Below are 12,426 nucleotides of genomic sequence, written 5' to 3'. Positions count from 1 at the left end.
CCGTGTATCTGAAAAACACAAACATCTCTTTGGTTTTACATATTTATTTCTGAGTGTTTCCTTCATAGATCATCCTTCATAGTGTTTGAAACTTTTTTTTTTAAACAGGAAATACCTGAGCGCAGAAAATGGTACATTTTCTATTTGTAGATAGGATCCACAGATTCTTATATATAAACATACGTATGTCTGTAGTAAGGAAAAATAAATCTCATAATCACAAAATACTGTATCATACACCGAGTATTAAACTCTAAACCTGTCGTTTTGAACAAGAACTTAAGCTGATTGTGACATTTTTTCTGCTTTTATGTGTAAGTACTTCATTTGTTCCCACTCAATGAAATTGCTATTTAGACATTCATGAGGTTAGATAACACTTCCCCAAAGATAGCATATCAGCAACATGTTTTTTGTGCATCATTTTGCACCTTTTATTCTCATTTTAAGACAATTACGTGTTATGAAAAGCACTACGATAAGTCCATTTGGCTTCATAGAATTGCTGTTTTCCTACAAAAGTTGCATAATGATATATACATTCAGATATTCAGTTGGAACATGGAATACGTTTTTATAAAAATGTATTTCAAATAGCCATAAAAATATTCATATATATATATATATATAAATCGATGATTTGGTCATTTAAAAAATAAAAAACAGATTCTCCTCCTTGTTTGGTTGCCCTGCTGTATTGCACTTGCTGGTAAAATTGGACTGGCTTCACTTTGGAGGAGAAAGGCATCTCTTCAGCATTGGAGAGACGTTTGCTGCTGCAGCCCTGGGCTCATTTCAAATTTGTCCCTTTGCTCTCTCCGTATGGACTCTCCATGTGCTGTGTCAGTGCACCAGTGCCACATGGGTGAAGTCTAGCTGCTCACTGCAAGCTCACTTTCAAGACTTATCGCTACGATCCAGGTGATTTTACTGCTAAAAGAGATACAGAATGACATTAGGGCAACTCTGAGGAAAATAGCCTTAAGATACTTGTACAGAAATGGACGTACCGGTCTCCATTTGCTTCTCACAGATGTAGCTTATGAGATCTTCACAGAAGAAATCGTTCCATAGCCCTTCATGGATGAGACCTGCACAGTCTTCTCCTGTTCCATGCCCATGGCCCCAATTGTCAGGTTGACCCGGCTTCCACTTCCTGCAGGCAAACAACAGGGGGCGATCACACATCAGATTAACGGTATCTGATCTAAGGCCCTGGTGGAAAACCACAGCGGTGGGACAGAGAATAACAGAATAAATATAACAGAAATTGAGGCGAGATCACCTGACTAAAATTCTGACCATTGGTCGTTCCTGTATCTGCAGCAGTCAGATACAAGTTTAGATCACTGACGTAAACTAAATTATTTGCAGTTCTATAAGCTTAAAAGTTTGCCTTAATGTTGGATTTTTGCTTTTGTTGTTGTCCTGTGTACACAAAGAAAATGACCTGCTCTCACTGAATGAAACGAAGGGGCAGCACGGTTTGAGAAGTGAAGTTTTTAAATGCAAGTCAATGCAATCAGAAGGTACCAGAAAGCTGAGATTTTCACAGGAATTTGAATGTTTATTTGGTGTTATTTTTCATGTAACTGAAAACCTACAGCTTAATCTGTAAATGGTAGTGCATGCTCTGAGCTTGCTGTTATTATTGGAAAGCAGTATTTCTAACTGAAACAAAATATCCATCCCAGGAAAAGAAAATTGTCCCTATAATAGAAGCAGTGTTTGATTTAATACTGACGTGAAAGCAGGTTCAGTCCCATCCAGCCAGCGCCACACGTTCTCCTCCTCCTTGTCGGTCAGACCCATCCAGAAGTAACCCTTCCCGAATATCTGCTTCTTTAGCCATTTCTGAGGTCACACGAGAACATAAATTCCCTCACACATTACAGAATAACCATACACTCTACTTTCAGTAAACAGGTCAGATTAGAGGAGTTCACAAAGTTGTTAAGGGACAAAAATGCAATCACTATTCATCACCTGTTCCTCCATATCACTGACGATCAACAATGAAGCGGACTTTGATTCACACGTTGTTTTAGCATCATCAAAACTGTGCAGGTCTTTGGAGAAAAAGTAGCACTTTTCTCTGTAGTTTACCCACTCAACAGGACATCCTGCAAAACATTGAGCGATTTCATGAAATAAATCTAAAAATATCACATTATTAATCAGTGGTGCTATATCAAAGACTTATTCACTTTCTTACCAAGAGAGATATTCCAGTAAACTTGAACCAACCAGGACATTTTTTTTGATCAAGCAATAGATCTCAATGCTAGCCGACTCATTACATTATTTGAGGACATCAGCTAATTCTAGTAAAATCTAAAATCTACAATAGAAGCAAATGAAATGATTTTATCTTTATTGCAGAACAAATATGATTTAAGGGCTAAATGAGGTAAGCCTTACCGGGGGCCCATAGTGTAGGAGCTATTGCCTCATCCTGCAGAGACACAGGGGAAAAGGAAATTGCTTGACCTCTGACAGGGATTCCCGGTTGTCCTGGTGGTCCTGGTGGCCCCGGAGGCCCCACTGGTCCTGGCAGTCCCCTTGGCCCCTGCTCCCCAGCTGGTCCCACTGAGCCTCTGATACCTGGTGGGCCCTGTGCCCCCTGAGGGCCGGGCTGTCCATCTCTTCCAGGCAAACCAGCAATACCTGGCTCTCCTTTAGCTCCAGGAGGTCCAGCCCTGCCTCCTGACCCACGGGAGCCCTTGGATCCAGGGCTGCCACTTGCACCTGGTAGACCTTTTAATCCTGGCAGACCTGGCGGTCCTGGAATACCCTGCTCTCCTCTGGGTCCTCGTATGCCTGGAGCTCCCTTTTCCCCTTTCTCTCCCTTTTGGCCAGACTGACCACTTGGTCCCTGAGGTCCTTTGTCCCCTCTTGGCCCTCTGGGACCAGGGGGGCCTGAAACATAAAACAGACTTGTTGACCAAACTTTAAAGATTTTTTTTTTTTTTAAGAAAAATGCCATATTTAGGGAAAACCACATTTTTGCTTTCTTGCTGAGAGTTAGATGAGAAAATTGGTACCACTCTTGTGGCTGTGTATTGAATAGTCTTCCACACAACCCCCAGAAAAATCTACAACTTCAGGTCTGTTACATCTGGACAAAAGTAGGTTTGCTGTTTTACATGTTCCAATGCTAGCTTTTATGCTAAGTTAAGCTAACTGGCTTCATATGACCACACTGGACGGTGGTACTGATCTTCTCAACTATCTCTTTGCAAGTAAACAAATAACTGCATTTCCCAAAATGTAAAACACACACACACTGAAGCCATTTGTCCCTCACCCTGTAAAATAGTGAAGTTGGTTATTAGTTGTGAGTGCTTGGTGTCCACGAGTTTCATCTCCTCCATGACAATAGAGAGGTTGGTGACCTCCTTGTCCAGACGTGCGGCCAGCTCCTTCTGCTGGGAGCTAAGGCTGGCTGTGTCTGTCCTCACATCTGTCATACTGCTGTTGAGGTTTAACAAGAAGTCTGAGTGACGGCCGACTGTCTCGGAACAAGTGCGTAACTCGTTCAGGTTAAGGTTGATGGCACCCAAGAGCTGCGTGGTGAAGCTGATGTTGCCGGTCACGCGGTCCATGCTCTGCTCCGTCTCATCCAGCCGTACCTCCAGCCGGTCAAACTTGGTGGACGTGATATTGCCAAAGTCCCTCTGCTGATCCATAATCTCCCTCAAGGTCTGGTCATGAGCATCAGCCAGGCTGCTGGTGTTCTGGAGCTGGTTGGTCATAAAAGTGAGCTGTGATCCCACCTCCTCAAGGCTATCGTTGTTGGCCTTGGCTAGAGCTGAGGCATTACTAGCCAAGATTTGCAAGTTTTCCACTCTCCTTCGAAGCCACTCGGTATCAGAGCGTGTCTGTCGGGCTGTCTGCTCCAGGCTCTGAAAGTCATTGCGCATTTTCTGGATGGCCTGGCTGGTGTCATCCACCGAGCGCTGCAAAGCGGCAATGAGGCCTCTCTGCTGGGCCTGGGTGAGGTTTAGGCTGCTGATGCTGAGCAGCGCCTCGTTCTGGAGTTTCACCTGCTGCTGGAGTTCTCTCTGCAGCCTGGCTGTGTCGTCCTGCAGACCCTCGATAACGCTGCCATAAGACTGCAAGGTGCCATTTACAAAGCGCAAAGTGGCTGTGTTGGTATCCAGCAGTCCCTGGATGGAGCCCTGGCTGCTCTGGATGTCTGAGCCAATGTTCTGCAGCTGACTCAGCTTAACTTGATCGTTGTGGATGCGTTCCTCCACCGCAGACAGCTGCCTCTGAAGATTCCAGATGTTGTTCTTAAAAGTCTTGATCTCCGTGGTGGTATTCTCCGACTTCTCTCCTGTTTGATCATCTGCAGATGGAGATTTGTACAATAAATTGCAAAAATGTTTCATCCCCTCACTGTAGCTTGTACTTCAATTTGAACCCAGATACTATACATGAAACTTACCAAGCTTTTTCAAATCGGTCTCAACAGCCATTATCTTTCCTCCATAGTTTGCAATACCCTCAGACACACTGTCAACTCTTTGCACAACTGTAATAAAACAGGACAGGTAGGACAAAGGTTAGTGTCAGTCTCATCACTGGCTCCGTCCTTTATTAACAGACCAGAATTGCCTGGAACCACAGACATCATATATAAAAGGGATCAGAGAGGAAACCAGTGAAATTCACTATGAGATGCTATGAGAGATGTGCCTACATATCTTGTAGGCATGTAATAATGGTGGAATTGATTAATATAATCTCTTGGTTTAGGCCACTTCTAGTGTGACAGAGGTAAAGAAATACAGGAAAAGTGGAGTTGCAGAGCAATTAAATTTAGGGCAAGAGGCAAGAAAGCTAGGCATCGAGGAAAAGACAGAGGGAGGGAGGTAGAAACTTTGATTCAGCAAAGATGGAGTGGGGTGGTCAATGACAGAGACCGAGGTTGGAGGTGCATGGGGAGACACTGCTGAGGGCCCTAGGGGACAGGAAGTAACCTAGGGGGTGTCTTCAGTAAACAGGCGGATCAAAGACAGCCCAGAGGAGACAGACGCTGTGGCAGGGAGGCTCTTCACGCCCCCACAGGCGACACCAGCGTTCATTTCCTCTGGAATGTGTCTGGGATTCCAGGGAATCAGCCCACTTCTACCACCAGCCTCGCCAGGGGGACACATCCTTTCACTGGGAACTGCATGGGCTCCTCTGCTGGGAAGCTTTATCCCAGCTGTGAACTAGGACAACAGTTCAGTCACAAGGCTTCCACCTCCAGAGGTCACATCACCAGAAAGACAAGATGAGCTGGTTAAGATTTCTTGTTCATCACTGTATGCAAAATATGAAGCTACAGTTAGCAGCTGGTTTGCTTTGCATAAAGGAAGTCACTGCTCTCAGCCAATTAAACAATGTACCAATTAAACAATGAAGAAATGTCAGAGTATGTTATTTACTGAGCTTTAAAGATGCTGGTAGGAGGATTTTGTTGCCTCAGACAGATTCAGGATAGCTATTTCCCCCAGCTTCCTCTCTTTATGCTAAGCCAGGCGAACCATCTCCTGGCTATAGCTTCATGTTTCTCATCTTCTCATCTGCCTCTCAGCAAGAAAGCAAATGAGTATATTTCCCAAAATGGGAAACTGTTCCTTTAAATCTAAGACTTCAGTCGCAAAAAAAAAAAGAAAAGAAAATCAGTCTTTAGTCTTCAGACTGCAATAAGAGAAAATGTTTTGCTATTATGGAAAGATTGCCTCCTGAGTAATTGACAGTGAAATGTTTGGGAAACTTCACATTGGAAAATGAATGTTTAACCAATATGGTCAAAGCTGTTTTTTGTTTCCTTTCTTCGCCCTCTTCAGCGTCCTAGAAACCCACCTAAAGGCGTCTCATGGAACAAATAAACAGATTTAAAACCATATGTACCTATAAAAATATCCTTAAATTACCACATTATTTTTAGTTATGAGCAAAAAGTCACTAAGTTGGACAGGAAATATTCCACACAGAAAACTAAATGGGACATAATTTCCAGACACAGGACATAAAGTCCAGCAATGCATTAAAAAAAAACACCAGACTTGAAGTCCACAGGCCAAACCATAAGTTACACCTAACCCTCGTTTCTTTCACCAACACTTACACACTATCCTGAAACTAACTGAAACACAAGCAGGCTCCCACATACAGAAATTTCTGGACCTTTTCCACATTCTCTGTTCATGTACTGGCTTTCATTGCATCACCCTGTAGCAAAATAAACCATAAAACACACATGCAAAGAAGCTGAAACGGCAACAGGGCTGCATTACTTTGGCAGAGACCCTATAGGTTCAAATGTTGTTAAAAAAAAAAAAAAGAGCTGTTTTGTACCCAGTATGAACTCTTTCCAGCTCTTGTGTGGGTGGTTCTTGAAACTGTGTGTCGACTCCATCCAGGATGTCTTGTAAAATCTAACTTCCTCATACACATAAAGTCAGAAATAGTAAAAGTAGTTATGAAGAGAGTGAATTGTAAACTCCATGCTTTGATTATTTTATCATTTCTAGGAGCCTCAGGGCAAGCATCTCAAAACTCGGTGTACAGCTACTACTGTTGAGCCAGATGAGGACAGACATTTTATATCTCTCAGGGTACAAAGAGGATTCAGCCCCAGCATCAGGTTGCCGGTGGCTGAAAGGTATTCTGAAGGCACTACCTGGGGTTGGAAAACACCTGCAAACTCCTGTATATTACTAATGTTAAAGAAAATGCAAAATGCTAACAAATTAACTGTGATTTCACTTTCAAAAGTCAAAAGTTTCAGCTTCTAAAAGCAAATGATGTAACACATGCTTATTTATCTGGTGTATCATTTTATTTGACAGAGGCACGATGAGAAATAACATTCAGCTACAGAAGCTAGAACAACATTCAGCCTGGAGGTGACGTCAGTGCATTTACGATAATGACACACTCAGTCATTTTCCTCGGTCAGATATCATCACTAGATGGCCTATTTAAATGCAAAACTGGATCGTCCTGGATCCAGACACAGGCCAATCACTCTTAAGATGCCTCTGAGAGACATAAAAATATCTACAGGAGACACTTAACCAGGGTCCTTCACTTTCATCTTAGCCACACTGCTGAACTCTGCAGGATGCTTTGCTTCTGTGACACTGTTTATTTAAAATGAATTAGTCTTTCAAAATAAAGAGACACTCAGAAGTAGAGGTAAAACGTGCAGGTCACGTCCTCTTCTAGTAATTTTTCTTACAGTTTTTGAGTAAATGAATGGGATTTAAATCCTCGAGAGCCCAGAGAATGACCCCATATTGTCTTTGGTCCTGTCAATCAACACAACAGGCTGTAGGGAGAAAACAGAGTTCACTGAATCTCTGCCAAACGTCTAAGGTTAAATTGCTTCAAAACAAAGGAGTCACATAGAGGACGTTTCTGTGGGTCAGCGATGGAGGACAGAGAGACGCACACATGTTAAGTGCATAGAGCACTCTAGGTCTCACTACATAACCATCTGGAGCTGGGAGTGTGTTTAGGCTGAGCTGTGGTTCCCCTGACAGAGCAGTGCTTCAGTGCCAGTAAAAACCCAATTTCAGTGGGTTCTGCTGGAGTTGCATGAAGTTCACTCACTGCTCATCTGGGATCAATTAGGCCTGCATGAAAACATGCAGCACGGAACAAGTAGGACTGACTGAGCTCAGAGAGTGAGGGGGACATCATTGTTAATGTACTCAAGACACACAGATAACCCCTGAACATTGTAACCTCATGTCATTTCCACAAACTGAAAAGAGGAAGGGGACAAAAAGCAGTCGCGTATGGGAATGTTTAGCACAATTATAGGAGGAACATTCAGAGTTCAATTCTCCAAAAGACGACCTGGAAAAAAATGTGAAAAAGCCAACCAGGAAGTTCAGCTCCACAAAGCCTGAAGACCTTCCCCGGCTGGTGTGAGCTTTGGGGGTGTTGGTAAAATAAACTGAGACAAGTTTGTGTGGTGGAGACAGAGGGGGTAAAGCACGGGGAGAGGAGACAGACTTAAAGGGTCTGTTCATCCATATGGCAAAGAAACACACTTACCTCTGATGGTACATAGTTTTGTGTAGAGACTTTTGGTTTTATGTGCTGAGGTTTTGACATTTCTGTGTCCACCCAAATACAAAGGAGGAGAATAGGATTTCATTTGTGGTGCTCTCAGCATTGAAAAGTACATTTAACATCTTTGACAGCAACATATCTTTCCAAAATTGAACGGTTTTCATTGGACCTACTTTCTGCAGAAGAAATTGCCCCTATAAAAACTGTTGACAGTGAGGCCATAAGTTATGGGAACAGAACTGCTACAGAGGAATTCTTTCAATGTTAGTTTTCAATGCTCTGGACACTGCAAACAAAAATCTGTTCACCTCCATTGTATTATGGCACCAGCAGAAATCTCAGAAACAAATCTCTCAAATCTGGACAAATAAAACCAAAATTATTACCAGACGTGACAGTGGCGTCCATACTTTTATCTGATTCTCAGAAATAAAGCAAATAAGTGTATTTCCCAAAATATAAACTATTCCTCAGTAAGGAAACGTGTGTTTTTGGGTCAAATGACCCTTTATCTGTATCTACCAGTGACTCCTGAGAGGAAAACTGGAGATTTTTTTCTAGTAGGTGTGGTAGCTCTTTCCTCATATTTTCCATTACAAATCTACTGTCTTTAAATAATGACAAAGGACATTGATATCGTCCTTCACGGATACACAAAGGGACAAAGAGCTGCTTCTCTCACACAAACACGGGAGGTCTCACTGTACTCATAAACTGATCAGCAGCAATGCTCTTATTTCTTAGCAGCATGAAGAGAAGCCGAGTTATGCTGGATGCCCACAATGTTACTGAATCATTTCAACATTTTGAGAAAAGGAGAGCCTCTTCATCTTACCTTTGTATCCAAGTACAGCAACAGCGATGGTGAGGAGAGTACACAGCACATAGAGCAGAGCTATGGAGGTCTTCAGTGCCCATTCATTCTTACACTTGGTGCACTGGGTGCCCTCCTGGATCCCTGTGTAAAAACAATGAAGAATACCACACGATTCAATACATTTCACTGCCTTTTATGCATTTTTCTGAAGCAGAAAGGTCTAAAAAGAACATGCGGGTAAAATTTGGTGTTATCCAGGGGACTCTCCACGTCCAGGAGTCCCACATCTGGACAAACAGACCCCAAGTCTACATTAAAGAGTCCAGCAGTTCCCCCAGGGCCCAGGTGGTGAAGGGGCAGGGGACACAAAAACAATCCCCCCTGCTGACTTGTTTACACTCAGCGACAAGCTTATTTTCCTGAACTCAGTCTTCACTCAACAAACTGCCTCTTTTTCAGTTGCTGCCTCAAAAATTCCTCCCCAGTGAGTGTTACACAAGAAGAACTGGAAGTTAATTGTGTGTAGTGTACTTTTGTGCCACATACAAAGCTGCATCTTTGTGCATCTGCACTTTTTTGTTTTATTCTTGCAGTGTCAGGACTGTGGAGTGAAACTGAAAGGCCTCGGTTTGTGGGGACACTTGTGGAATATTTCGTTCCGAAGATATCTTCCGTGACAGATGAGTGGCAAGATCCACAGCGTTGACGGTAACACAGCTGTGTTTCATTTTCAGTTCAGGAAGTGTGTGTGTGTGTGTGTGTGTGTGTGTGTGTGTGTGTGTGTGTGTGTGGAAAGGTTTGGGGGTGCAATGTGTAAGGTTTTCTGGTTTTCATGCACCTGGAATGAAACTCTCTTCATATTCCTAAATATAAAGGAACTGCCCTCATACAACATGGACAAAAAGAGTGACTACAACACAACAGACACACAAACAAACAGAAAAACCAGTCAGTTACCGTCACGAATAAACCTGTAAAGCATAGGAACCATTTAGTGCCACAGATTTCACCACACATCATGTTCAAGTGTATTTTAAATGATGAGGTAATTTTTCAATAAATTAGAAATACAGAGCCGATTCGCTCGTCAGGGTCTCAGTGGGAGTTTAGAAGCCAAACTTAACAACTTGACTTGTTCTTATGGGTGCGAAGGGATTGTTAATGATCACTAAGTGTTAGACCTCAGTTGAACACCGGTCCAGCTGGAAGGGAGGTCTCCTCAGAGCCTGGAGAACATGAGATTTACCGTAAAGAGCACAGGCGAGTCATGAATTGAATTAAAAAGGGATTTAAGGGTACTGTTTCCATGGTTTTGACTCTTTGCCAACTCAAATGACACCCCTGTCACCACCAGTGGTGTCATTTGACTAGTTGCTAACTTTTCTGCTTAGAACAGCTGCCCATTGTGTTCTCATGAGGAGGAGGAAAAGTTTGAATAGAAGTGGAGACAGAAAATTGAAAGGCATGATATAAGTGAAAATCGTGGAAATATTGCAGGGTGACTAGTTGTTATTATTGTACCACACACCTGAGAGTGACCTCAGCTTTTAGGGCCCTAAAACATGGCCCATGCTCATGTCCAAATCACGTAAAGAGCCTCTATGGGATCCTTAAAATGTATTAACAAGTATTCATGCCTGAAAGACATTTGTCTTTAAAAGCACAGCTCTGGCTCTGGGCTCCAACTCTGGGTGTGGAATGAGTTACTAAGCACAAAGTGGTTACCACAGCTGTGTTTGAGACATCAGGAGTTACCAAAGTCTTCTCTCGCCACTGGTTTAACTGCAAGCAGAGAAGTGCACTCTGGGAATACAGCCACGATAAATGATTGCATTTCTGAATCATTCATAACTGCTGAAATGTTTGAAGTGTCAGCTCATGCATGCTTCCACAATAAAGCAAGCATATCAGTTCATCAGTTCACAGTAATCACAGTGCTGCTGCCCAAATTTGCTGTTCTAATCCAAACACACTGACAGTGTTTACAAATCTGCTGAGCTGAAATGATACCAAAACACTTTGTAAGGGTATAAACTATTACACAGGCAAAAGCCTTTTCCATTTCAGTGAGCACTTGAGTGATGATCTTCAGATGCTTGGTGGATAAGTGGAGAATTTTGGGTTGGCTGTCAAACATGGAGGACACCTGGCATAATACAAAACACATGGCTGACAACACAACAACACAAGGACAGATTCCGGTTTCAGACATCAGATGGAGCAGCTGTAATCCTTTCAGCCCCTGAGTGTTGACACACCAGTGTCTAAGGCTCCATCAGGGGCCGCGACCTGCTTGGTGCTCATTTCCCAGTGGGTTGCTTCTTGGTTGGGCAGGACAAATAAGGAAAAGAGACAAATACTAGATTGATCTGCTCAGTAAAGCTTTAGGATAATGCTGGTGTTTTTGGAATTTGTGCAAATCATCTGTGTTTCCTCTGTTACATAGTTCTGTCTAAATATCAGTACATCATCGGCGTATGTGAAGACATTAGGGCTTGCTTTTATCCCTTCAAAGAGTTGTTGTTCAACTTTAACAGATTATATTTTGACTGTCTTGCTAAGTTATGGATGAAAAATCAACTTTTGATTGTTTGATCAGAAAAAGTAAAGAAAAGTATGAATCAGACCAACGTTTTGATTCCAGCTTTTAGCAGTTGAAAGTTAAGGAAACATTTTAGTCAGCACCGAAAAAGTGTTAACAAAGTAATAACATTTCAACATGTAACATAATTAGATGGTGAAATGCTATTATTGAAATCCTGTTAAAATGATGGTTATGTAAAACCACTGTGGAGACATCTACAAAGCTCACTTTTCAACCACATTTAGCCAAGTTTTAACTTAGACGCCTAGTTGTCTTTTAACCTGCAAATTACCAAAACCACACTTACTGGGATGTGGCTTTGTAAACTGTGTTGTCAAATTCATGTCCTCTTACTCATACTGCTTTTGTTCGTAGGATCACAAAGTTTTTTCAAGCTAGATTTGACACAGTTTGGGTTTCATTTCATTACTGCAGGACCTTTAATGTGGACACAACAGCATCTAATAGGTTTGGATCTTGAATTAAATACAATTAGAAAACAAAACATCATCATTAAGTAACACAGAGACACCTGGGATGGGACATGGCTCCACATTATACAGCGACTGGCTGTCAGGGCAAACATCTTTCACACATTCTCAAATATATGCTACACTAACCGAGCCCAGATGCACAAATCCTGGCGCATGGATAAAATATCTTGAGGTTTGTAGCACATGAAGTTTGGCCACATGTGGAGTAATAAGTTCTGGCCTGATGATACAGTGAAAAAAAGCTTCTAGGAGGACACTTTTCTCAATAAATATTGAAATCAGGAAGATGAGAACTTTAGGCAGACTGGAAAAACATACATGAACACCGACCTCCTTGTTCACAGTTTAACATCAGAGAGACTCGGTTTCCTTTAGTTTGGCTGCTTGTCATTAAATCGAACACTGATTCGTCATCTTTCCCCTTCGCCTGCACAGCCAGGCGCAGTTGGACC

At 42.4% G+C, this 12,426-nt stretch overlaps 1 protein-coding gene across 3 annotated transcripts in view; it reads right to left on the bottom strand.

Moving 5' to 3' along the window:
- Positions 1-34: 34 nt before the first annotated feature.
- LOC121200617 (collectin-12-like) overlaps positions 35-12,426 on the bottom strand; it is a 30,162-nt gene continuing 17,770 nt past the window's right edge. For 2 of the 3 annotated variants that reach the window (XM_041066009.1, XM_041066008.1), the window contains exons 4-11: positions 8,915-9,037; positions 4,451-4,537; positions 3,308-4,351; positions 2,422-2,919; positions 1,987-2,123; positions 1,745-1,854; positions 1,011-1,156; positions 35-933 (exon numbers count right to left, since the gene is read on the bottom strand). In XM_041066009.1, the coding sequence (XP_040921943.1) occupies positions 911-933; positions 1,011-1,156; positions 1,745-1,854; positions 1,987-2,123; positions 2,422-2,919; positions 3,308-4,351; positions 4,451-4,537; positions 8,915-9,037 (2,168 nt within the window). In that variant the 3' untranslated portion in view covers positions 35-910. The remainder of the gene's footprint in view (positions 934-1,010; positions 1,157-1,744; positions 1,855-1,986; positions 2,124-2,421; positions 2,920-3,307; positions 4,352-4,450; positions 4,538-8,914; positions 9,038-12,426) is intronic. The other variant, XM_041066011.1, reaches the window with a different exon arrangement.

This window comes from Toxotes jaculatrix, chromosome 20 (assembly GCF_017976425.1).
Source record: "Toxotes jaculatrix isolate fToxJac2 chromosome 20, fToxJac2.pri, whole genome shotgun sequence".
Taxonomy (NCBI): domain Eukaryota; kingdom Metazoa; phylum Chordata; class Actinopteri; family Toxotidae; genus Toxotes; species Toxotes jaculatrix.
Note: the sequence above shows the minus strand (reverse complement) of the source record. Positions and strands in the feature narration are given on the sequence as shown.